General features: G+C 41.6%; 2 protein-coding genes across 10 annotated transcripts in view; both read right to left on the reverse strand.

Moving 5' to 3' along the window:
• LOC148063964 (contactin-associated protein-like 5) overlaps positions 1-13,387 on the reverse strand; it is a 67,511-nt gene extending 54,124 nt beyond the window's left edge. For both annotated transcript variants that reach the window (XM_087810955.1, XM_087810954.1), the window contains exon 1: positions 13,140-13,387. In XM_087810955.1, coding sequence (XP_087667081.1) covers positions 13,140-13,212 — 73 coding nt within the window. In that variant the 5' untranslated portion in view covers positions 13,213-13,387. The remainder of the gene's footprint in view (positions 1-13,139) is intronic.
• Positions 13,388-18,544: 5,157 nt separating this feature from the next.
• The window catches only part of LOC148063965 (rho GTPase-activating protein 12-like), a 47,504-nt gene continuing 38,934 nt past the window's right edge, over positions 18,545-27,114 (reverse strand). For 3 of the 8 annotated variants that reach the window (XM_087810427.1, XM_087810429.1, XM_087810428.1), the window contains exons 3-16: positions 26,823-27,086; positions 25,709-25,900; positions 24,498-24,578; positions 24,237-24,359; positions 23,460-23,525; positions 22,502-22,563; positions 22,157-22,406; positions 22,000-22,098; positions 21,178-21,280; positions 20,997-21,116; positions 20,733-20,909; positions 20,527-20,661; positions 20,311-20,416; positions 18,545-19,255 (exon numbers count right to left, since the gene is read on the reverse strand). In XM_087810427.1, the coding sequence (XP_087666553.1) occupies positions 19,081-19,255; positions 20,311-20,416; positions 20,527-20,661; positions 20,733-20,909; positions 20,997-21,116; positions 21,178-21,280; positions 22,000-22,098; positions 22,157-22,406; positions 22,502-22,563; positions 23,460-23,525; positions 24,237-24,359; positions 24,498-24,578; positions 25,709-25,900; positions 26,823-27,086 (1,953 nt within the window). In that variant the 3' untranslated portion in view covers positions 18,545-19,080. The remainder of the gene's footprint in view (positions 19,256-20,310; positions 20,417-20,526; positions 20,662-20,732; positions 20,910-20,996; positions 21,117-21,177; positions 21,281-21,999; positions 22,099-22,156; positions 22,407-22,501; positions 22,564-23,459; positions 23,526-24,236; positions 24,360-24,497; positions 24,579-25,708; positions 25,901-26,822; positions 27,087-27,114) is intronic. The other 5 variants (XM_087810430.1, XM_087810431.1, XM_087810432.1 and 2 more) reach the window with 5 other exon arrangements.

A 27,114-nucleotide genomic window follows, 5' to 3' on the forward strand; every position in this document is an offset into this window, starting at 1 on the left:
GGTGATTCATTTTTTGATGCCACGATATACGTGGTTCCCTCAGCCTCCGCACGCAACTTCGGCAGTAGATTCCTGCCTCGGCGCCGCCAACAGGACGCGGCAATCAAGCGGCGTGATTGTGTCTCATCGCAGCCAGTGTGGGAGGCTGAGTGGGAGACAAATGAAGTGATCTGAAAAGCGACAAGCCCCATCAGAGCGAGCGTTTCATCTCCACACTCCCGGGGTGACGACGCACGCCAGGCAACACAACTGCCGAAGGATTTTCTTTGACTTCAGAAAACAAAAAAAAACAATGAAGCCCCCTGAAAATATTCCGCCTTGAAATCCGACGCTCCTACGAAAAGGAGGCGCCTCGGGGTGAGTGCCGGAGCCTCGGCGAAGGAGAGCTACCAGCGATTCCCACGCTGCGCTGGGTAAATAATGTGAATTTATTGCCTGAAATGCGTTCGTGGCAAACGATCGCGTCTCGGAGGAGAGAAAACAAAACTGCCACGGTGGGTAATTTGCTTCTGTCATTCAAATAAAACACGCCACAAAAGGGCTTTGCTCTCCGTTCAAGCAAATCTAATTTATTTCACAAATTAAACACCAAATTGGACGCTCGGGATTCATAAAGACGAACGTCCCCGCGCCCCGGAATAGAAAGTATTTTAATGCAAATGAGTCTCTTTAGAAGAAGAATAGGTGTTATTGCGGCACAATGACTTCTGCGACGCCGGGGCTCGCGCTCACACAGGCCGAGGGAAACCGACGGAAAGTGCTTTGGAGTCAAATCATTATTATTTATGAAGGCGTCGCACTGACCGGAGCTTTGTTTATGTATTCAGTTATGGACCGGACCGCTCGCCGCTGGTATACCTCTGCCAAGGAGGTTTATTAATGCGTTGTTTAAAAAACAGATTCAAGGATTTTCTCTAATTTTCGTGATACGTTTCCTGAGACTCTCCCTTAAGAAGAGACCGAGTGTGTTGTGTGTCTCAACAAGTGTGCGAGTGTGTAGTCGAGGGCTCTTAAAGCAGGTAATTCTGGGTTCCTTCCGTGAGTTGTTCAGAGACTTCCCTGCAGCAGGAGGTTAACCAGCAGAGGAAGATTGTGAGTCCTATCTTGGCAGCCGTGGAGTTTCACGCTCGGGGAACCAAATCAGAGTTTTTTTTGGAGAAGCTCTCCCAAATGTTGCTCTTGAAAAACTTTTACAGATAAACAATGATGTTTGTCTCGAGTTGAACTTTTCTCACGACTGTCGAAACCTTTTCGCATGGTTGTGTAAAGAAGGCCGAGAGGGGGCTGGAGTCCCAGCTACTAAGGGTGAGAGGTTAGCAACACCTTTGACAGGTCTATGAAGTACGGAGAACCACACAAACTACGGGTGTAGGAAATTATTGATACACATAAAAATCGTTTTGTTTAATTTGTACTTTTTCACTAGTAATTATTTTATTTTATGGATTTTATTTCAAAGTGTAAATTTGTTCATTTTTGTGTTGCAAAAGCAAAGGGTTAAGGGTGTTATCGCAATACTTTTTTTTCACAATACTGTATCAATATTTGACGGCAATGTACCAATTTCTTTCAAAGTTAATAAATAAAAAAGCAACTTTTTGGACTTTAGTAAATATATAGATATATATTATTCATTTTCTTTTATGGTTTACAATAAAGTGTGTAAAATGTTTTTTAAAAACGTCAATTGTCTAGCTAGCAGCAGTCATCCTTACTAAAGGAACAATGAAATCCTGGCTATAACTGAGGACGAGAGGATACAGTCAACTCCAGCATCTTTTAAAGCTGATGTTTGCACATATTTTGGTTTCAAAACAAATGAAAGCAATTACAACTTCGTCAAGAGTCATGTGGTCTGTAAATTCTGCAACACCAGAGTCAAGTACTCGACAATACTACACATATATACTTGTTTTTGGCCCGTCGTAGAAAATCAGTGCAGAGAAAAAAGAAAGGGATCCAAACAAGAAACTTTCTTCATGTTAGACTAAAATAACTACCTAGAAAAATTAGTGTAAAAAAATGGATTAAAGAGCCAACACTTTGCTTTCATCAACACTTGCAGTCCACACGGTGACCACTAGGGGGCGCCTCTGTTACACCGAGTTGAACCGAGTCCTGACAGTTGCGTAGCTGGAATCCTCCACGGTTCCCTCTCGGATAAAAGAAGATGGCAGCACAACAGACGATCACAATCCGAGGTGCCAGAAAACATAAGAAGCTGCACATCAAAGACGATTCGTCTCAGCGCCGTCACACGCAGATGTTTCAACGGCGTGATATCATCACCATCATCATCATCATCATCATTCTTAGACTCCCAGAAGGGTCCGGAGGGCACGCCGGGGTTTTTTTTGGGCGAACATGCAAACACGCCCCTGGAAAACCAACGGGGGTGAAATTGAAGACTTGGTGGAAAATGTCAGAGCAGAAACGATTAGCTCGACACTTTCTTATCGCGTCCTCTTCCCTCCCTCATCCCTTTACTCACAGCGATCGCTCTCTCCTCGGCTGCAGCCGTTCATCCGTCCTCCCACTTCCCTCCTCCCTCGTTGCTCATTTCGGTCTCCTATCTCTTTCTACTCCCGCTCGCCGCCGCCGCCCCCCCCCTCCCGCTTCATCTTACGAGTTAAATCACCGCCAAAATGTGAGGCGGCGTGTCTTGAAAGCAGATAGACGCCCGTGCACACCTCTGAGGTCGCTCGGCTGGAAAATGGGAAAAAGAAAGAGCAGATGTTGCGGGAGCGACTCCGACTTGACAAACTGTCGCGGCACATGCGGTCGTCGAGCCCCGACACAATATCTTCATCACAGGGACCCACTCGCGGGCGCCGCACGATCCCCGATAACACGAGTTATGCCGGAGCCGCTACAGAGGCGATCAAATGGACGATAACCAGATATTATTATACAGTTGTCTTCCACCTTCCACTGGTTTCATCTTTCACGGGCCGTACTGCATCGGAATGTATCGCCAACAAGCTGCGACAAATGAACGGGAAAGCTTAGAAAAAAACAAAGAACTCCCATGATGCATTTCTACACACTACTCTATAAAGTGACGACTGATTGGTTGCTACAATACTTTTTTTATTCTACGTCCAAGTTTCTATGTCTGAAGTGATAAACAGCAGTGGGAGCTGCTTATATCACCGTTAATGAGAGAGCTGTTGAGAAGGATGAAACGCCCTATACAATGTTTAGATTTAAAGTTTGAATAAATGTTGTCAAATTAAACAAGTTAGAGGAAACGGAACGAAACCCCCGCAGGAATCGAGAGGCAACTTTGATGGCGATCGGGAAGTGAAGCAGTTGTTGGCGGCTCTAGTAGAAGAACTCACATTTCCCCGATTCCCTTAAACTCTTTAATGGCTGCCAGTTTTTCTTTCTGGTTCCATTTTAAAATTCTGCTTCTTACTTTCAGATCTTTTCATGGTCAGACCTTCCATCAGTGATCTGATCCAGCCTTACACCCCAGCTCGGGCTCTGAGGTCTGTGGATCAGAATCTGCTGATGGTTCCTGAAAACGCTTCCGGATTGTTAAAGCACTTTGTGACCCTGGTCTAGGAAGGCGCTTTATAAATAACCATTACTAACTTACTTACTTACTTGACGGCTTAAAACAAACAAGAGAACCAGACTTTCCTCGGAGACATCATGACTCCTCACTTGTTTCTACTCCCGAGTCTCCCCTTGACGACAAAACTACTCTCTCCAAAGGTGGGCTCACACCAAATGCTTTGCTAACTGTTGCAGTACAATATGGGAGAGGGAGGATAGCCGGGTCTCAGCTTCAATACGTTTTCAGAAACTTTTTTTTCCATCAGTAACACAATCTTAACTTCAAATCAGAGCCCAGATCTGACAGAGAGCAATGTATCATCGACAAAAATAAATGTTTCAAAACCAAATTAAACAACTGTGCCTCTTTTATCCAACATTTTGACTTTAAACCCCACATTAAATTCAACCCAGATTTTGTGAATTACAAGGACATATTACTGAGTTTAATTTCCGGTGTTGTTTCCATTTATGACCTCAAATAACGTCATGACGTAGGTGACCTTTTGTAAGTAGGTCGACCTAGTGGGGCTTTACCTCAAAACAGTTCCAGCCCTCCTTGATTCGACTGGACCACAATGTCGTGTTTAGTTTCCACGGTCCCTACCTCCGACTCGCGGTGGGCGGGGTCATCATAACATAGCACCACGAAACTTGGATGGTACTCTTACCAGACGCGAAAAAGTCTGAACCTTGACCTTGTCCAGGATCAAGATCGGACCAACATACTTTAACCCTCTTGCATTATCTGACAAAATGAAGGGTTTTTTTTCTTGACTCTTGACCTTTGTAGCAGAGGCTTGGAAACAAACCGGGAAGACACCGGTGGAGTTGCTTCGGGCTAAGGCGCGCCGGTGTAAAAAAAAAGGGGAGTCGACCTCCGGGGAGTCACCGGCCTGTCATCGTTGGCGTGGCCGTGATAAACGACTTTATTTGTCGAGCGCCGGCCTCCTGTGGGAGCAGAACACACACACGCCGTCACTTCTGTGTTACACTTCTGTTCGGCGCTCCGAGTCAATAAATCACATCCATGAGTGACAGCGCCCACACTCGTTCCTCCGACCTCCGTCACTCCATCCATCCGCACGCCGCGAAAGACGATAAACTATCACGCGTTTATGTTCATCCCGGCGCGTCACGAGTCATGAGGCGGGTTTGTACTTCTTCTTTTTCCACCGAAAACACAGCGAGAAGCAATAAAGTCCGGCAAAGAATCCTCCTCGGCTCAAAAAGCTGCTGAGCTCACACGTCGGGCCGGGGATTTCCTCGGCAGTGTAATCCTGGAATAGATGAGCTGGGAGATTTAATCAAGCGCCTCTAATATTCTCCCGGAGCTTCCCGGGCTTAAATAACCGCCTGCTCGAGAGCGCGGCGTCTGACGAGCAATAACACACTTGGATTGGCGTCGAGATGCCGGCGCTTCAATAATTCACTGTAGCTCATTTGAAAAACGCTCCCGATAAATAATTCCACGGTCGTTGACTTCATCTGGAGGACGGGCGTGGATCACGTGCGGCGGGTCCTGAGTTTCCAGACTCAGACTCGGAGTCACTGGCGGCCTTTGAGGAGGTTTTATTCTACAGCGAGTGAAGCTCTTCGCCGACGACTCCCTAGTGTTTCTTCTCGGTCTCAAGTGTCAACGTTTCTTTGAAACGTCTCGACTTGAAGGCCACAAGAATCTGTAGAACTAAGTGCTAGTTCAGAAGCTTTAGGAAATGTAAACATATTTAAAAATGAATTTCAACGTGGAACTGCAAGAGTAGTGTGTGTTATTGTAAATAAAAAAATAAAAAAACAAAATTCCCATGAAAGTGATCAGCAACATTTTCATGCAGAATTCTTCTTTTCGATTTTTTTAATTTTTTTATTTCATGATTCACATGATTAACTTCATACTTAATATATAAATAGATCGAAAAAAATAAGTGTTTTGTCTCAGATAAAAGTTACTTATATCGATCCTACAGCTATACATACAAACAACCCTGTAACACTGTTCTTTACAAAGACACTGTTTTTAAAGTTTCATCACAGACAACTCCTTGCAGGAGCCGAGGTCTCAAGCAGTTTGATAATAAGACAGTGGTTAACATAGTACTCCATCACACATAATAGTTGCAATGAAGTTTTTTTTACTGTAAAATAAAGTAAAGACAATGTTAAACGTAATGCTATACCTGTTAGCTTGTGGCTAATAATGTTAGCTGCAGTGAGCTAGTACCACCTCGTAACACACTGTATCTTCGTATATGTTTAGAGACGAGTGATCCGATTTATAATGTAGGAAAATTGTGTATATCTTCAACGAAATAACAAATAATACAATAAAAGATCATGTTGATAGATTCTCGACTGAGATGGAACACACAACCAAAGATTCCACCGCGGTCACAAGACGACACAAGCTCACCTACGACACACACACACACACACACACACTCACGACAGCTAAGACACAAACCGTGACGGGCGGCGAGGGTTGGAAATGCAAATCATCATCGACGCGACGAAACCCGGGAAGTGAATTACCCGCCATTAGCGGGAGATTAAAGTCACTTGGCGTCGGTGGTATTATCAGTTATTAGGCTGGGATTACGCTCGCGGCAGCTCCGGGCGGACGTCGAAGACCCTCCAGGAAGACCACGAAACAGGAAGTAGTACTGAAAGCTGACGATAGAGGGACGCCAACACACTTTTGTCATAAGACGAAGACGGTTAAAATATGATGATTAAATGTTGAATTTCCCCCAAAACTCTTAATAAAATGTTATGATATTTTGCAGGAACATCGTCATGTTGTGATATTTTATTATTTCGCACCTTAAAGTTGCGCTTTTATTAAATTATTTTTTTAAAATTTGAATGCGCTGAAATCTATGAACGGGGTGAAAATCGAAATGTGTTTTAAACAATGAATAACAAACGTGTATTTTCAACAATAGAGTTCATCACAATGATAATAGGATTACAAGTAAGTGCAGCTATTCAAAGCTCTTAATTTGAGAGTATTCTTCATCACAGAGTTAAGCGATACATCTCCAGATTAAGGATGAAGAAGTGATGTGCGATGTCGGCTGTTGTGTTAAAATGTTGTAAATAACATCGACTTGTCGATTCAATGACTCAATGTCTCTGTGTAGTGGTACGAAAGATAGACCCGCCTTATGTTGCCTCTGATTGGTCGATATTTGCGTGGTACCTTTCGTGATTGGCCAGATTTACGCAAAACATACTAAAGTTTTTACATGAGAAAATATATGATATATAGTATTTATTTATCTTATAAAAAGCATGAGAAATGTCAAGTGTAGCGAGAGAAAGATATGTCCAAACGTCAGTTTAAAACCTGCTGGAGTCCACTGTATCCTCTCATCCTCAGTCATCAACCGGATCTTGTCAATGCTCGTTTAGCGGCAGAGGGTGTAATGACGGCTGCCATCTAGTTGCCGGAAGTTTAATAACAACACAAAAATGAACAAAGGCTGTGAACTATACATAAAAAAAAAAAAAAAAGTGTTACAATTCTTAACTTATTTTATTGGAAAACTTTGACAAAAAAGGAATGGTGATAAAAGTATTACGTGTGTTGCTATTTTCTTGCCGTTACCGCGGTAACCAGAGCAGAGAAGAAGAATGGGACGACCTGCAGCAGCAGAGTCAGGAACGTTGCAACAAAAAGGTCAGAGACTTTCAGGGGTCTTGACAGAGAAGGAACAGCGAGGGTTTAATGGCTGCTGTCAGTCAGTCACCGGTGAGTCGACAGAACCTCTTAAAGACGAGCGACGTGGAGCCGACACTTAGTTTCTCTATAGGAGCTTGTTATGGCAGAGCGGTCGGACCAACTCGTCCACACAAAGTGACTAGAAAACACTCCAGTGACTCATATTCAGACGAGAACTTGAGTATATTTCAACTGTGGCCAGGATAGTGTTGCAATTAAACTCCCAGGCCGCTAGATGGCAGCATTGATCACGTCCTCCACGGCTAGAGGAACAATAAAAATCCCAGGGATTGCTGAGGATGAGAGGATACAGTTGACGTCAGCATCTTTAAAAGAGCTGATGTTTGCCACATCAAGAAAATAGTAACACACTTAAATATATATAAATTTTTTGTCTATTTTTGTCAAAGTTCTTAAAGATAGTTAAGATTTTTAACACTTTAATGTACAAGTCACAGCGTTCGTTCATATTTGTATTCTAATTAAACTTGCAGCCCCTAGATGGCAGCAGTCATTACTTCCTCCGCCGCTAAAGGAACAGTGACAAGATCCCGGCGATTAACTGAGGACGAGAGGATACAGTTGACGCCAGCTTCTTTAAAAGCTGATGTTTACCATGGTAACATCAGAAAAATAGCAATACACTTGAATTAGATATAATTTTTCGCCTATTTTTGTCAACGTTATTAAAGATAGTTACAATTATGCAAACTTTTATGTACAATTCACAGTGTTTGTTCATATTTGTATTATAATTAAACTAGCAGCCGCTAGATGGCAGCAGTGATCACGTCCTCCACGGCTAAAGGAACAATAAAAATCCCAGTGATTACTGAGCATGAGAGGATACAGTCAACGCCTGCATCTTTAAAAGAACTGATGTTTACCACGGTAACATCAAAAAAATAGCAATACACTTAAATTAGATATACTTTTCCGCCTATTTTTGTCAACGTTATTAAAGATAGTTACGATTTTTAACACTTTTATGTACAACTAGCAGTGTTTGTTCATATTTGTATTCTAATTAAACTAGCAGCCGCTAGATGGCAGCAGTCATTACTTCCTCTGCCGCTAAAGGAACAACGACAGGATCCCGGCGATTAACTGAGGACGAGAGGATACAGTGGACTCCAATGCAGTAACAACTTCGTCAAGTGTCATGTGGTCTGTAAACTCTGCGACACCAGAGTCAAGTACTCGACAATACTACACATATATATACTTGTTACTACAGTATCGTAACGTGTCGTATCGTTGCTACCATATCGTGACACGTACTGACATTCGTCAGCGACTCCTTTCACTGTCGACTCGGTCATTATCTATAGTTAAAATAGGTCGATTCACAACTTTATCGACACAACACCATGTGTCAAACTCACGTCCTGCAAGATGGTCGACTCAGAATCCAATTAGATACACTTTCCTGTCGACCTATACGTTTAAGACCTATGAGTTTAAGATAAGATAAGGATTCAGATGGAACCAACATCAATAATTACACACAGAATTCTGTAAAAATGAAGAAAAATAATGTGATTTTCCCTCTTCGGAGTGATATTTTCGTAAAGTCCGCGCCTCGAGTAGAAGCCGAGAGATTTTAATTGGATGCGCCAGCTGTCAATCAAAACAGCTGCTACTTTCATCCACCTATTCTCAGCGGTGAGGGTTCGGTGTAGCAGCTCCGATCGATCTCTACTCATTCTGTTCGCCGCGGTGATTTGTCCGGGGTCAAAGGTCGACGCGCAGCAGCGAGAAATTATTCATTACGTCAGAAAAAATGTCCAAAAAGTTTGTGCTGCAGCAGGAGAGATGAAGCAGGGATGAGAAGAAGAAGAAAGAGATGGAGGGAGCGGAGATGAAGAAAGCGGTGGAAAGAGAGCCGGTGACACAGCAGCAGCTCTCTGATCCAGACCCATCAGGAGGCCAGCCGAGCCGGCGAGAGCCAGAGAGCAGCAGCTGGGAAACAACAAGAAGAAACATGAATGTGCAGCAGATCTGAGTCCGAACAGCAGGAGGGGAAATGGAGGAGAAGGAGCAGGAGAACCAGACGGATGTGTCGCGACGTTTCATCTTCTGCGGGACGATGATGTTGTGGCTGCAGTGATGGACTCGGTGACGACGTCGGATGTCGAAGCTCGTGTCAGGAACTATAGACACGCTTGAATATTCACTCTCTTTTGTCACCAGACTGTGTCGACCACAGGTGTGTAGTGACAAGAATACCACTCACGATACAATACTATAGGTAGTGATACTGTAGTAACAAGTATGTATTTGTAGTATTGTCCAGTACTTGACTCTGGTGTTTAATTAACAGACCATATGACTCTTGTCGTAACTGATTTCATTTGTTTTCAAAACAAAATATGTCTAAACATCAGCTTTTTTTAAGCTGCTGGAGTCACTGTATCCTCTCGTCCTCAGTCATTGCTGGGATTTTAGCTGCGGAGGACGTAATGACTGCTGCCATCTAGTGGCCGGAAGTCAATTTGCAAAAACAAAAATGAACAAACACCAAGAACATTTGCATTTTAATTGGGAAAATTTATATTTATATACAAGCCTATACATCATAAAAGAACAGTTATCAAATATCAAATATACCAAAAATAATATATTCATAAGAAAATCAATGCAGAACTGTTGACTCGCTACAGTTTTATTAAAAATAACAACCTGTAGCGATACTTTCTTACACTCCAAGTATTGAAAGTAAACAGCACTGTATCGACTTATGCTTTTTTCCAATATTTTATATATATATATATACACACACTTTTTCGTCTTTTATTAATTACCTTTTATTGTTATTAGAGTTATTTTTATGGTTTGTATTTCAATTAAGTGTGTATAAAATAAAATAATAACTTTTTTTTCATTTATAATAAACATGAAAATATATAGAGTTAAGTATATATGTATATATATATATATGAGTCATTTTTTTGTTGCGATTAAACTTCCGGTCGCTAGAAGGCAGCCGTCATTAATAAACAAAATCTGAGGACGAGAGGATACAGTGACTCCAGCGGCTTTTAAAGCTGATGTTTTGACATATTTTGGTTTGAAAACAAATGAAAGCAGTTACGACTTCGTCAAGAGTCGTAAATACTGTTTATTTGTGTGTTGCAATTAAACTTCCTATCGCTAGATGGCAGCATTCATTTCTTAGGAAATCTTGTGAGACCCCAGCGATGACTGAGGACTAGAGGATACAGTTGACTCCAGCCGGCTGATCCTTGCTGACATCATGGCTTACTGTAGCTTCTGCAGGTCTAACGGTGAAACTTCTGCACTACAATATGGAAGCAGGGGATACAGATAGCTGTTAGTACAGCTACCCTCCGAGATCCTGGTGATGACTGAGGATGAGAGGATACAGTCGGCTCCAGCAGCTTTTAAAGCTGATGTTTGGACATATTTTGGTTTGAAAACAAATGAAAGCAGTTACGACTTCGTCAAGAGTCATGTGGTCTGTAAATACTGCAACACCAGAGTCAAGTAGTCGGCAATACTACACATATATACTTTTTACTACAATAGTATACAACACTAATCTATGGAAACTTCTCTCCTCCATCATGGAAACAATGGAGGTGAAGAAACAGGTGCAGCAGCATCGCCGCGGTGAAACCATCTGTCTCGACACCGACGTCATCGTCTCTCCTGCCTCCATCTGACCATCAGCTCTGGATCAGAACCAGAAACTGGAACAGAATGAGGTCAAAGTCGCAGCAACAACCTGCAGCCACAGCCCCCGGGGGGGGGGGGCAACACAACCAGTGCCACATAAATCAAGAGAAAACACACACAGTCCTGTCACGACGACACAAACGCACACAAAGGTGTTGTCGTTAGTCAAATGTTAATGGAAGTCATTTCCGACAGAGAATCCAAGAGAAGGTTTTTAAATCGACTCCTGCAGACACTGAAGGATTTCTGTGAATGTCACACAACAACGAGAGGTTCAGGGTATCACTGTAGTTGAACTTTCACTGGCACAGCAGCAGTTGTTATAATGAACTATGAAGTGATGTAGACAAGATAAGGTACTAGTATAAATTTTTTTTTTAAAGGTACATGAGAATATTCTTAATTTTTCTCTGATAACTGAGGATGAGAAGAGACAAATCTAGAAAAAGAATAGTGTGGATGGTTGTATTGCAATTAAATGAGCATATTTTGTACATGTACACGAGTTTTAATCATAATATTATAGTTTAGATGTGAATTTATAATGTATTTATAATACTATTGGCTTAGTATATGCATATATATTATACTATATCATGTTATATTGATTAATATAGATAATACCAGACGAGATTAAATATAGTTATAAATGTGATATAATATGCATTTTTATTAATATCTGTGTAGAGATATTTGGCAATTTGCTACTAAATGAAGACTGTTTTTTATTTGCTTCATTAGCATTTTAATGCATTTGTTTTGTATGTACAAAAATACATATTTTATACACGTTCTGAAATAAACTTGATTCATTCATACAACAGAGATTATCAATGATTCTATAGAAAATTCAACAGTGATGATGAAGTAAAGGTATTTTATACTTATAGATATATTCTCTTAAATTGTGTTCTGTATATAGATTTTGTTCTCTTGTGTATTTTATAATGATGTCTAAACCATCAACAATTAAATCTGGTCAACAGTCTGACGTTCGAGAGGAAAAGTCACTTCCTGACTATCTGTTAAAAGATTATACACAACATAAAAGTAATAAATATAAAGACTTTTTTTATGTTCTGATCAGTCAAATTGTTTTATATTTCCTTCATCACCAGTTCAATGATTTTGTTTCTGGTCCAACACCAGTCATCGATTTGGTAGAAATCGATCGCAGAAAAACAAACCTCAAAAAACATTCTTGACATTTAATGTGGCCTCGAGGTAAACACTGGCTACTTCAATTTGTTTTTCAAACCAAAATATGTCCAAACGACAGCTTTAAAAGCCGCTGGAGTCGACTGTATCCTCTCGTGCCCAGTCATCGCTGGGATCTTCATGGCCCCTTTAGTGGTGGAGGGTGTAATGACTGCTGCCATCTAGCGGCCGGATGTTAAATTGCATGTGATTGCATGGTATATTATATATATATATATATATATATATATATATATATTCTACACACTTTATTAAAATATATACCCCAAAAATGTATAGAATAAAACATGATTTGAAATAAATAAATATAACTTCCCTCCCAAAAAAATAAATCGATACAGTACTGTTGAATATTAACACAGTATTGTAAAAAAAAAAACACAATACATCAATATTTATTATTGTTCATTATTATAAAGTATTTTGGGGATGACAGCTTTATGTCTTATTACAAAATGTGTCTTTTAAAACACTTTTTATAAAGTTTATTTTCTGTGATTGTCTCATTTTAAAGTGAGCTCACGGATTAATTATTAATATAACGTGAAAAGAATCAAGTGAACAGTAGTTTAATATATTTCAAATACTCATGTGTTCATGAATAATATTTCATCTGTTACATCGTTCATCTAAACACGTGTTCAGTGAGAGTCTGTGGAACTATTATGACGTCAAAACAACACGTTAAACGTCATTTATAGTTTAAATAAATACGAATATACAGTGAAAAAGTGCGTGAAAATGAAGATCAGTGGAGCGAACGTTACTCACACTTGTCGACAGTTTCCGGCTGTAAATGTCAATCACGTTTAAAAACATGGAGAACCTTCTGATCCATGAAAGTCCGGAACCGTTTCAAAGTTAAACACGCGGACGCGGTTCTTCTCCTCGCGCTCGCCGCGGGTTCTAATGACATAAAGTGACGGAGGTTCTTGCTCACCTTCCGCGGCGGTTCCGCTCAGGACGGACAGAACCAGGACCGGAACCAGCTGAGCGACAAATCCTGTGTCCATGATGGAGCAGGTGAGCAGGAGAGAAGACGAGCCGAGCTGAGAGGAGGAGGAAGAGGAGGATGAAGAGGAGGAAGAGGAGGATGAGGAGGAGGACACACCACAGGAAACACAAGTCAAATATATTTTTTTAAAACAAAGATTATTATTCAGCAGAAATACGAGTTTGCTTTATGTTTGGATTTGTTTTGATTAAGTCTTTATAACATTATGAATATTATCTTGTTTTATTTAAACACTGTTTTCAATTGAACACGATTACACAGCAAAATAACAACATTAGCAAACTTGCTAATTAGCTTGTTGTTAGCAGGACTTATCAAAAATCTGAAAAAATAAAACTCTAAATTATTTATACACTTTAGAGCACTGGATGGAAAAAAATGTTTTATACAGTATTCAAATTTAAACGCATACTTACATTTTTAGAAAGTTCTTTAAACTTGACTTTTTAAACACATATACAGAGCAAAATAAATGCTTGAACTAGCCAATTAGCTTGTTGTTAGCAGGACGTTTATTATATTCCTATATTTAGTAGCTATGGACATTAAAACATAAAACACAAAATTAAATTCAATTAAACACAATTACAAAGCAATATAAAAAATAGCAACCTAAATAATTAGCTTGTTGTTAGCATGACTTACCTCCAACATATAGTTGCTATTGACAATAAACATGAAAAAAACAGTAAACTATTTATAGTCTATATTAACACTTGAACAAGTTTTACAAAGTTATAAATGTATCAACTTAATTTAAACACAATAACAAAGCAAAATAACACCATTAGTAACCTAGCTAATTAGCGCGTTGTTAGCATGACTTACCTCCAATATATAGTTGCTACATTAAAACATGAAAAAACACTAAACTATTTATAGCCTATATTGACACTGGAACAATTGTACAAAGTTATAAATGTATCAACTTAATTTAAACACAATAACAAAGCAAAATAACACCATTAGCAACCTAGCTAATTAGCGCATCGTTAGCATGACTTACCTCCAATATATAGTTGCTATTTACAAAAAACATGAAAAAAATAAACACTAAATTATAGAATGCTGAACACTGGACACACAATTGTACGGTATAATATAAACACTTACCTAAACAAATGCTTACAATGTTTTAAACTTTATATTAATTACATTTACACATCAAAATAACTAATCTAACTAATTTATATCCAGAAAGCAGTCTAGCCAAATGTAAAAAATGTTAGCAGGACATTGTTTTCTACTTTATTCCGTGGCCATTGATATTAAAGACATAAGAAAACACTAAATTATTTATAGTCTTAAATCAACACTTGACATGAAAAAACCCACTAATTTATTTATATACTTCTGAACACTGGACAAATGTTTTATTTGAACTTAAACACATGTTTATACGGATATAAACGCCTTAACTTCAACTCAATTACACAGCAACATAAAAACATTAGCAATCTAGCTAATTAGCTTCTTGCTAGCATGAAATCTGTTATATCCTGTATTTAGCTGCTATTGACAATACAACTTGAAAAAACACTAAATGTTAAAATGTATAAAAACTAGGAATAAAAAAATAATAATTAAAAAAATGTTGAAATGACATCAAATACACAAAACTATGCCAATAAAACAGTTAAAAAAGAAATACTCACCATTCTTTTTCTCCTCATTGTGATCAGAATATTCAGTAAAAATTATTTTGAGGGAGAAAATAATCGAAAAGGAAGTTTACTCACTAAAATACGAGCATAAAAATGAGAGAACGTTTGTACCGACGCCATTTTGTTTCCTGCAATACATTGTCATTAATTAAAAAAATCCCCAAACCAGGAAAAAAGTTATTTTGAATTAAATTAAAAAAAAAAAAAAAAAGTGTTTTCTGTTGAGCTGAAATACTATGAGAGATTATGTCTCCCACCTGGTTTTGGGAACACCTTGGTGTCCCCGGGAGAAGCTGGATGATGAAAGGTAAAACTTTATTGATCCCTCCTTCGAGGAAAGTCTGGGCCTCTTAAGCTGCTGCCCCTGCGACCCAAACCCGGAGAAAAATGAGGTGAGAGAACACATAATAAAATACACAAAGAGGTTCAGAGAGAAAACTTGATCAAATATCTTCAAAACTCAGACTGAGACACTCAATATCTTCACACTCGGTCCGCTGAAGCTCTAGAAGGTTCTGGTCGATATTCAGGAGTCAAAAGCTCGCGCTGACACTTGAACGCCTCATTTCCTCTCGACACTTCATCAAAGGTCAGAGATGTTGAGCAGCGTCTGATGCTCCAGCTGGACGAGGAAGTCCTCCAGTCGTCTCCACTGATGTTCTCGCCTCCGACTCTCTGGAGCGCTGATGCGCGACGAACAGCAGGGGGCCCTCTAGGGACGAGACAAGCTTGTTGCCTTGACGACGGGATGAGAGCGAAGCGCTGATGAACGAGCGGCTCGTGATCGTCGTTAATGTTCGAGGAAGACTAATTGGCTGCTTTATATTCCCGTTCGCTCTCAGACTCGAGCCCAGACGCGGATCTAAATCTCCGGGACTCGACGACCAGAACTCGGCGGAGTCGACGTCGCCCTAAATCAGACCAAAGTAATCGATTTCTTCTCTGAAAAAAAGTGACACTTGTGACGTCTCCATCAAAGTCCAGGGAAGTTTCAGGATGTTTTAATGGTAAAAAGATGTATTGACAAGAACCTGGAGAAACGTATCACCATACAGGGACAACGACACTATATATTTTGATACTGTAGTAACGAGGATATATGTGTAGTATTGTCCAGTACTTGACTCTGGTGTTGCAGTATTTAAAGACCACATGACTCTTGATGAAGTCGTAACTGCTTTCATTCTTTTTAAAACGAAAATATGTCCAAACATCAGCTTTAAAAGCTGCTGGAGTATCCTCTCGTCCTCAGTCATTGCTGCGCTATCATTCTTCCCTTTAGCTGTGAAGGACGCCATGGCTGCTGCCATTGAGTGGCCGGAAATTTAATTGCAACACAAAAATGAACAATTGCTGTCAATATCTGCATGTTAATTGTAAAAAAAAGAAAAAAAAGAATGATTAATTATTAAAGAATAAACCATAAAAGGACTATGATAAAAAATATTATTTGAAAGCCAATAGAAAGTTTTTTTTGGAAAGATAAAAATCGACACAGAATATTGAATATCGTCACAGTATATATTCAATAATCTCAGGAAAAATAATATTCAGTAACTTGTACTTTGGTTTGTCACAAAAATCCCAACTGGCCTTGTTTTGTTTTTTTTATAAACTAATAGCATTTTATTAACCCAAGATTTTAACGAACTAAACCCACAAGAGAAATAAAGTCTTCTATGGCAGTTATTTAACAACAAAACATACATTTAAGATGTTTTTAAGTCTTATAATCAGAAGTGTATTTATCCGTGTCTCTTCCTGCATCGACCTACAGGGGGCGCCAGAGTGCGCTCTGAATCATGTTTTCCTCACGTGCTTCAAGAAGCGACGGATGAAAGTGATTAAAAGCATATCTGATGTAACCACGGCGACGATGTGTCGGATGCGCTGCGGGAGTTCGTCGGCTCATAAGTCGGCGTCCCTCTTTGATGACCTCATTTGCTCTAAATGATTCCTCAGAGCTCGGCGGCTTAAGCGGCCGCTCCCGCTAAATGACGTTATTAATCAGCGGCGGGCGCTAACGACCTTAATAATGAGGCTCCGGTCGACGCGCCGCCGCATCCCGCTCTCAGGACTAAAAATACGTCTCTTTTGAAGAGTTAATTGTCGTGGAGGACTGAAGGAAGAAGCTCGTTACACTCAACAACAAGACGGACGTGACATCATTCATGTGAGCCGTGACTCAAATCACGCACTTCTGCACTTGCACTTAGTATTTTGAGTGCACAAATTAGCATTGTGCGAAAATGTACCGGCAATGAGCACTATATTGGCGCACTCAACAGGCAAGAAAATTGAGTGTGGATCGATGGACACTTTCCAGCCTCAACGGCCGCCATCTTGGTGACGTAGACGACGCTAAACAGAAGCTACGTCACTGACGACGCGTTTTCGGAGCAGATACTGACGTAAATGTCTCGAGAAAATAATCATTTTAGCACAAAACAACAATATTAACACAATGTAACACAACTTAATAACTTGTTTCAATTGGCGAAAAAGTGTTCGGTGATGGTGTTTCAACTTCCGGTTGCGATCAGTGTTAAAAAGTAGTAGAAGAAGAAGCTGTCAAGTCATTTCCTGTAAATGTGTATTAAGTTTGATTTGAGACAGTACTACCCTGTTGAAATCTTAATGTGTACTTTAAACCAGTGAACTCGGAGGAGCTCGCAATTCGGGACACAGCCCTAGTTTAGCTAGCTATGTTGCTAACAGGTCCCGTTAGCAAATGGTTAGATGGTAGTTTGATCAAGATGTTAGGAAACTTGCTCAACGGCACTTTGGTCCGTCTTAAGGAAAGTTAATTAAACGTTAAACACTAACGAGGTTCGACCAGTTCATCATTTAGGTTCAGAGATATTAGCATTTAGCCACATAGCATCGTTGACGCTTGTACTGCATCTCTTCCCTCGTTGTCATGCCAACGGATAAAGTAACTCTTTAAAAAAAACACATTATCAATTTTCCTCCATTTTGTGCTAATGGCTTCATTAAAACAAAAAAAAAAACACTCACACATTACAATAATATGTTTTGTGCAATATTTGGACTCGTTTTCTTGTTTTTCTTCAAACATTTATCTGGATAAACTCACTCAGAAGAAACGCTTTGGTCACTGGTTCTGGTTCTGTCTGGACCTTCTTAAATCCTGGTTGCTGCAAACACAACTGAAGTGGGTCATCGGAGGAATGTGGAGCCACCAGAGGAGATCATAGGAACGATTAGTAAGCATTTAAATAAAGTTATTATTTTGTTGTTATTTTTTAAATCAAAAGAATTAAAAAATATATCAATAAAAAAGTAAAAAACAAGAATAATAATAAAAGGGAAAACCACAGAAAAACAAAGCGATTTCATTTAAAAAATAAATAGTAATTAAAAATAAGTTAAAAAAGAGTTTAGTTTCCTTTTCTGGTTTTGACTCTTCATTATAAACGTATCATTTTAAAAGAAAGTTTAATTGAACAATGTCTGACATTTTTTATACATATTCAAATCAAATGTCATTTTACAAATCTTGTTATGAGGATGAAAGGATGTTCGACCAGAACTAAAAGTAAAATCGTAAATGTCCGTCACGATGCTAACGATGCTAACTTCAGGACAGGTGGCGCTAACTTTAGCATCAGTAGCATGCTATGCTAACAACACAGACCAAAGGCATTCAGAGTCTGTCGTGTTTTATTCAAGTTCGAAGTCCGACTAGTTACATTCACCTGCCTCGGAGTTACACAACAGCCACACAACCCTCAATCAACGACGCACACAATGTACAAAAGTGTTTTTTTGCAGTTCTAAAGCCAGTGGAGTACCTGAAGAAGAACGTCAGAGGGGCGCGACAGGTGAGAAGCAGTACGGGGTGTGAGCCCTCTGGTGGCTGGCTGCAGTATTACAGGTTAATTCAGTTTTGAGTTTTTGAACAGTTTTCGTTTCATTTAAATATCTGGCCCCGATAAAACTTGGTACCTGGAAGCTTCAGCGCCACCTGGTGGTGAGATGAAGAAGCACATAACTTCCCTTTTTTGACTCGCAGTTAGTGTTCGTCATCGTGGTCGACCTCTGGTGACCTCTGGTGACCTCCAGCAGGGTCGCACGACTCCTCCAGTGTCGGACCGAGCGTTGCAGTAAAGTGGCACGGGAAAGGTCCGCAGAGACCCGGACAGAACCGGGTCGAGAGTTCACGACGGGCGCCTTCTCGTCTACCTGCCGAAAATGTTCTCGTACTCCAGCAGGATCAGATCCACGATCTGGTTCTGGTACACCATGTGGTACGCCATGTTCAGGGTCTCGGTCTCGGGTCGCAGCAGCGTCGGCCCGAACACGATCGCCACGCTCTGATTGGTCATCCGGTTCTCCTCGCCGTGGTCGATCACCCTGCAGACGCACAGGTCAGTGTGCGCACACACTCAAAGGCCACATGTGTGAGTTTCTGTAAGAATCTTTTGTGCGTTTTTATGCATTTGTGTGTTACTGTATAGATGCATGTTATTTTGTGTATGTGAATGTTGTTTTATGAATGTGAATTTTTGTGTAACTGTTTTTATGCATTTGTGTGTTTCTTTAGGAATGTGATTTTTGTGTGTGTGGCTACTTTTTATCCATTGTGTGTTACTGCATTAACATGAGTTTTTGTGTGTGTTTCTGTATGAATATGAGTTTTTGTGTGCGTGTTTTTCTGCATGAATGTTTGTGCGTTTTTATGCATTTGTGTGTTAATTTAGGAATGTGATTTTTGTGTGTATGGCTACTTTTTATCCATTGTGTGTTACTGCATTAACATGAGTTTTTGTGTGTGTTTCTGTATGAATATGAGTTTTTGTGTTCATGTTTTTCTGCATGAATGTTTGTGCGTTTTTATGCATTTGTGTGTTAATTTAGGAATGTGATTTTTGTGTGTGTGGCTACTTTTTATCCATTGTGTGTTACTGCATTAACATGAGTTTTTGTGCGTGTTTCTGTATGAATATGAGTTTTTGTGTGCGTGTTTTTCTGCATGAATGTTTGTGCGTTTTTATGCATTTGTGTGTTAATTTAGGAATGTGATTTTTGTGTGTGTGGCTACTTTTTATCCATTGTGTGTTACTGCATTAACATGAGTTTTTGTGCGTGTTTCTGTATGAATATGAGTTTTTGTGTGCGTGTTTTTCTGCATGAATGTTTGTGCGTTTTTATGCATTTGTGTGTTAATTTAGGAATGTGATTTTTGTGTTTGTGTATGAATGTGAGTTGTGTGTCCATTTCTGTATGAATGCATTTGTTTTAATACATTTTTGTGTTTCTGTGGGAATGTGAGTTGTGTGTGTGTTTCTGTATGAATGCATGTGTTTTAATGTATTTGTGTGTTACTGTTAAATGCAAGTTTTTACGTGCGTTTCTGAATGAATATGAGTTTGTGTGCACATGTTTTTGTGTGTATTTGCGTCTCTCACGTCCTCAAGTGTTTGAAAAGCGCCTGCATGGTGTCGTGGTTCGGTTCTGGAAGTTGTCGGATCAAATCCTTGGTGGCCTGAACTCTGAGTGTGTAGTCGTGGATCTCTGCAGGAGACACGACACACTTCAACAACAACAACACAAACGCTGCTCACCAATGAATCGTTTTCATCAGCAGCCGTTTATACGAGTCATTGACTCGACTCATGACTCACTGATGGAGCTGACAAAGTCGTGGAAGAGCGTGTAGGTGAAGAGCGGCTCCGGCAGCTCTCTGAAGAACATCTTCAGCGCCCCCGTGGTCACGTGAATGTCCTCCCACTTCCCGTCCACCAGGTTCACCTTCTCATCTGGACCCGACAAACATGAACCGGGTCAGAACCTCGCCACGGAGCCACCTCTGTGTCGACGACTCACTGACCGTGGTTGACGGCGAAGCGTAGCTTCTGGATGATGGCCAGGTTCCCGCTGACCCGGTACAGCCCGTCCACGAACAGACCCGTGTTCTCCACGTGGTCGATGCACATGCGGACGAAGCTCGGGACGCTGGTGTTCTCTCGCAGACACAGACTCGACAAGCTGCAGCCGAACACCTGATCTGAGGAGCGAAGACGCACACGGATCAAGTGGGGGAAATAAAAAGGGACCCAAGGATTGAGCCTTGTGGAACTCCACCACTAAATACCTTTGATGTAGCCTTTGTCCCGGACCGACTGCAGCGTGGGCCGGCGGGTCAGGAACTTCTTCAGCTTGTGTCGGGTCTTCTTGTTGTCGGCGGAGTCCACGCTGGAGGAGCTCTTCATGGCTGAGGCGGGAGGGCAGACAGAAGCAATCGTCTCAGAGCCTCACTTTTCAAGTCAGCTCACCTCGGTTCTTCTTGGAGTCTCTGTGCTCCTTTTCCTTGTCCTGCTTCTCAGCGCCGGGCGACTCGGGCAGATCCTCCTCGATGGCCTCGTCGGACTCCCAGGCCTGAGACAGACCCACAAATAAAAAAATAAATTATAAACCTAACTGGTATTTTATAAAAGTTACGTGTTCTAACTTCTTGTTTTCTAGACTACATGAGTAAAAACAGAAGGAAACCCTGCGTTTTTACAACACAAATATTTGTTTTTAAGTTTTTATTACACTCTTGACGAGCGAAACCAACCAACACCCACGAGTGAAACTGTCGCCTGCACTTTGGACTTTGAGTAAACTAAGATTAAACTGAAGATTTTAAACTTTGAAATATGTGTTAAAGGTTGTGTGCATACATCTGACGTGTGTGTATCTGATGTTTACGTGTGTGTATGACATTTGTGTGTATATGATGTTTATGCGTGTATGTCTGAAATGTGTGTGTGTGTCCATCTTACATATGTCTGCGGTTTTGTGTGACTGGCGTGTGTGTGATTGTTGCGTGTGTGTGTGTATGAATTCTGTATACATGTATCCAAGGTCTGTGTGTGTGTGTGTGTGTGTGTATGCATTTGACATGATTTTTGTATGTGTATCATACGTCTGTGTGTCTTACAGTGATTCTGTGTGTTGGTGTGTGTGTATATGACGTGTGTGTGTCCGAATTCTGTATATGTGTATCCCAAGTGCATGTGTCTGAAGGTGTTTGTGTGTGTTAGTGTGTGTTTAAGTGTAGATAAAACCAACACTTGACTGTGTAATTGTTTGTAAATAAAGTCCGGCCTCACGTGGTTGCTGATGGTCTCTCTCAGGACCTTGAACCAGTCGTTGACGACGCTGTCGCTCTCGGACTGGACCAGCAGCTCGGTTCCTTGACGGGTCTTCAGCTGCAGAACATCACATGTTAGGTCACATGACTGACCAAGAGTCCGGCGTCTTCCTCACCTCCAGCACGTGCTTCTTGCTGGACTTGTCCTTGGACGCCCAGTCCACGGAGGCGCCGCGCAGGTCCACCGTGAACTCGGGCTTGGACTGACCGCCCCCGAACTGAGGAGGACACGGAGGAGGTCTCACTCTGCTGCACTCACAGGGTCTTGAACATCTGTCACTCACCCAGCTGGTCCCGCCTCCTTGTCCTTTAGCAAACAGCAGCGTGTGTCCCTGCAGGACGGTCCAGGACGAGGTCCAGTTTTTCCTGGAACACATTTCAGACAAACGTTGGAGTTTTTAGAGACTTTCACACCGTTTGACTCAAGAGTCTCAGCTCAGGCGAGGATCGTCGACACTCACCGGACTTTCTTCCCGTGCTCCGTGATCTTTGTGGCGTTCAGGACGCCGCACTTCTCCGAGGGCTGCACGGATCAAACAGACGAGTCAGTGACGGACAACGAAGAGACTCCAGAGTCACAGCAGAGTCAAAGAAGCATGACAGGAGAGTCAGATGAGAGTCTTAGAAACAGCAGGGTCTGAGCAATGTCAAAGAATTGTTCAATATTTAAAAGAGAATCAGGAGAGTCAGAGCAGAGTCAGAGGAGAGTCAGAGGAGAGTCAGAGGAGAGTCAGAGGAGAGTCAGAGGAGAGTCAGAGGAGAGTCAGAGGAGAGTCAGAGGAGAGTCAGAGGAGAGTCAGAGGAGAGTCAGAGGAGAGTCAGAGGAGAGTCAAAGAAGAATCACAGCAGAGTCAAAGCAGAACAACAACAGGGTCAGATCAATGTCAAATAATCACACAAGACTCAAGAGAGTCCTGAGAGTCACAGCAGAATTAAATAAAAACCATAGAGTCAAAGAAGAATCCCAGCAGAGTGAGAGAGTCAAAGCTCCACCAACACACGTGCAGCAGGTGAACCAGCAGGTGAACCAACAGGTGAACCAACAGGTGAACCAACAGGTGAACCGGCAGGTGAACCAGCAGGTGAACAAACAGGTGAACCGGCAGGTGAACCGGCAGGTGAACCGGCAGGTGAACCAGCAGGTGAACCAACAGGTGAACCAACAGGTGAACCAACAGGTGAACCAACAGGTGAACCAACAGGTGAACCAACAGGTGAACCAACAGGTGAACCAGCAGGTGAACCAGCAGGTGAACCAGCAGGTGAACCAACAGGTGAACCAACGGTTCAACATGCGACACGACAAACAGCAAAGCTGAGACTCCCACGTCGGCTCTGGACGACTCAAGAGTTTGTCTGGTGAGCCGACGCGGGAGTCACGACAGAGAACCGCGACCCAGCTGAGGTGTGAGTACTGACGGAGGAGGGGGGCTTGGGAGACGAAGGGCAGGAGTCGGAGTCGGGCGAGGGGCCCGGAGGAGGATCCTGTGAGGAGAGACAGTCCATGACGGGGGTTAATGAGACGACGTGGAGAGTTAGGAGGACGATGATGAAGATGATGGTGATGATGAAGATGACGGTGTGGAGAGAGAGGACGACGGTGATGATGAAGACGATGAAGAGCGTCTCATTGATCAAAGTGTTTTCATCACTTTCAATCAGAGCTTTAGTGATTGAGGCACTAGGTGTCGCTCTGACACAATGATTCTTGGAGCGTAGAGCGCCCCCTAACGGTCAGCGAAAACACTGTATTAACCTTTTTTGGATTTAAAAAAAGTAAAATGCATTTTCCTCGTATTTATATTTTTAAAATTCTGAATCTTTTGACTTTTCCAGAACGACATAAGGAAAACAATCAAATTAAAGATCTTAAGGAGAAAAGTGAAAATAATTGGTTCAATTGTTTAAACGATTTGAGATGAAAAATCAATTTTCAAAATGATATTATTACTTGATAAATTAAAGTTGAATAATCCAAATTTATGAAGAGAATCAAAAGGTCAAATCAAAGTGTTTTCATTGGGTCCATGCGAGGGTCATGTGACGACTCAGAACCTCTTGGTGTCTGTACGGGTGCGGACGGGCCGAGCCGGCACGGAACTTTCTGCTTCTAAACATCCGCTGTGGAGCAAAAGTGAATCCTGGACTCGTGACGCAGGTGTGTGTGGAGGTGTGTGTGTGTGTGTGTGTTCAGACCTTCTCTGTGGGCTCGTAAGCGCTGCGTCTCCACTTGGTCAGCACGATGGGATCCGGGTGTTTCCGGTCCAGGCTGCGAGTCTTAGGGGTGTCCAGGACCAACTGAGGAGGCGAGTGGTTGAACTGCAGGAGAGGAAGCGTCGGAGGTGAGTCGTCGTCACTCATCCGTGTGAACAACAACTACACAAAGACACACTAAACATCAAGTCGGTCCTCGACTGAGACACAAAGTGTTGTTCTGTCCCTCGGGGTCTCTCTTACCTTGGGCAGCTCCCACTCCGACCTGGAGCCGTCTGCACAGTAGTAGTACGGTCTGCCTTGCTCATCAACGTGCTTTAACCACTGACGACCCACAAACACATGAAACCGGTGTCACAAGGGAGTCAAACCCGAAACCTTTTAAGAGCTCCAGAGGCAACGCTTCACCCTCTGACCTTCAACACGCCGCTCACAAGATGACATCACGTAAAATAACGTAAACTATTCAAACGTTAAATAAAGTTTTGTAAAGTCATTCTACAAAAAAAGCATATTTTCATGACAAAAGACTGTAAAGGTGTTTTTTTCTTCTTTACTATTCAATTAAAAAAGTACCCGAGCTAAAAAAAAAAGAGAAAAAAAGTGATTCAAATAATTTTCAATAATAAAAATATTGTTTGAACGTAACATAAAAAACAACAACATTTTTTTAAACTTTTTTTTTGTTTTTGGGACATTTTATGGGCAGCATAATGTTTGTCCTTATTCTTCAAATAAAATAAATACATACTTCAATCAACGACAATAAAATGACTTGAAAAACCGTTTTTGGATTGAAGCGAATTTTGGGGTTCAATAATTAAAATACAATTTTTAATTTTTTCGAGTATTTTTGTTGTTTGTTTGAAAAAAAAAAAAAATCCTTAAAAAGAAAACATTTAAATAAAACAAATATGTAAATGTATTTTTGTTGATTAAAGACACCTATTTTTACAAAAACAAAACTTCCCTTATACAGGACTTTTATTTCTAGCTTTTCTATCTCTACAATTACATTTCCTCAGGGGCCACATTATATTTTGTTGAGTAGGACCAGCAAGCCAGAAGAAAGAAGAGATGAAAGAAAGTAGACTTAAATATATATATATTTTGTAACATATTAAGAAAAAACGAAGAAAAAAAATAGCAGTGATGAGTTCACTGAGAGGGGGTGAAATGAAGAGCGTGTAGTAAAAAGTTTGAGGCGTTTAGAGATGAAAGTTTTGTTATTGTAAATATGTGAAATAGTTAAAAAGTTGCATCAAGTTTGATTATTCCTGTCTGTTCATAAATATCGATTTAAACTTTTCTTTACAGTCAAACATTCAAATGAATGAACTGCACCCTCAGCACCATCTTAAACAATCGTACAGACATGAAATCAAAGTCATCTCAGGCTCATAAACGGGTGAAGAGGTCTCAGGAGGAAGCAGCAGCGTCTCAGACCGTGTTACCTTCTCGTCAGTCAAGTCGCTGACGTACAGAGTTTGTCCGAACTCGTCCGTCTCCTCCGACCAGCCGCCGGGCGGCGAGCCGTACTGGCTGTCGGCGCTCAAGCAGGCGTCGTCCGACGACAGAGGGTGGAGGCGGCCGATGGAGAGCGAGAAGAAGGGCAGGAAGGAAGGAGAGAGCGACAGAGTAGTGCTCTAGGAGAGAGAGAGAGAGAGAGAGAGAGAGAGAGAGAGGAGGGAGAGAGAGACACCAGTCACCGCCCAGTAGCAGAAGAGAATATGAACCCAAGATATATATATATATAAAGTGCAGAAAAGAAGAGCTGACGGCAAGAAGGTCAAGTTTCTGTCTGTGGGTCTGTGGTGCAGTCGTCAGTGTCAGTAATAGTGTGAAAAATATCTCTTTAACATCACAATTTTGTTTGTGGTACGATATCGATATTCAACACCTAATAAAGTTTGTTTAAAATATTACGATTTTTAAATGTCAAGTTATCCCGCAAACAGTCACAGCGTTTGTTAAATTGTGTTGCTATGAAACCTCCGGCCACTAGATGGCAGCAGCCACTACATCCTTGCAGCTAGAGGATAGACAATAAAATCCCGCGAGATCCCGCCGATGACTGAGGGCGAGAGGATACAGTCGACTCCAGCAGCTTTTTAAGCCAACGTTTGGACGGATTTGGTTTCAAAACAAATGAAAGCAGTTACGACTTCACGGCTAACTGAAGCTAACGCGAAAGAGGTCTCACGGTGAAACTTTTGCCCTACAATATGGAAGCAGAGAATACAGATAGCTGTAAGTACAGCTACCCTCCAAAATAGTGGTGATGGCTGAGGACGAGAGGATACAGTCGACTCTAGCAGCATTTAAAGCTGATGTTTGGACATATTTTTTGTTTGAAAACAAATGAAAGCAGTTACGACTTCGTCAAGAGTCATGTGGTCTGTAAATACTGCAACACCAGAGTCAAGTACTCGACAATACTACACATATATACTTGTTACTACAGTATGACAAGATATATTGTGAAAAGTATGTTATCGCAAGAGTCTTGCCTCGACTTGACAAGTCTCTCTTGCACCCTAGTATCACGTAGATTTCCAAAACCGTTACCTCCGAGCTCTCGCCGACGCTCCTGAGTTCCCCCCTGGAGTTGCTGGTGTCTCGGGCCCGCGGCGGCTTCCAGGTGGTCTCGCGGGTGGACACGTTGTAGTAGTAGTGGCGGCCGCTCTGGTCCTTGTGGGTCTCCCAGTCGCCCAGCACGTGGAGCGGCGAGCCGGACGGCTGCGGCGGCAGACTGGTCTGCGTGATCTTCAGCTCCTGGAGGTTGGTGTAGACGGGCGAGTCGGGTCGGCCGCGGCCCGTCGAGGACACGCTCTGGTGGGAGAGAGCGGGAGGGTTTAGA

Source organism: Callionymus lyra, chromosome 16 (genome assembly GCF_982586985.1).
Source record: "Callionymus lyra chromosome 16, fCalLyr1.hap1.1, whole genome shotgun sequence".
Classification (NCBI taxonomy): domain Eukaryota; kingdom Metazoa; phylum Chordata; class Actinopteri; order Syngnathiformes; family Callionymidae; genus Callionymus; species Callionymus lyra.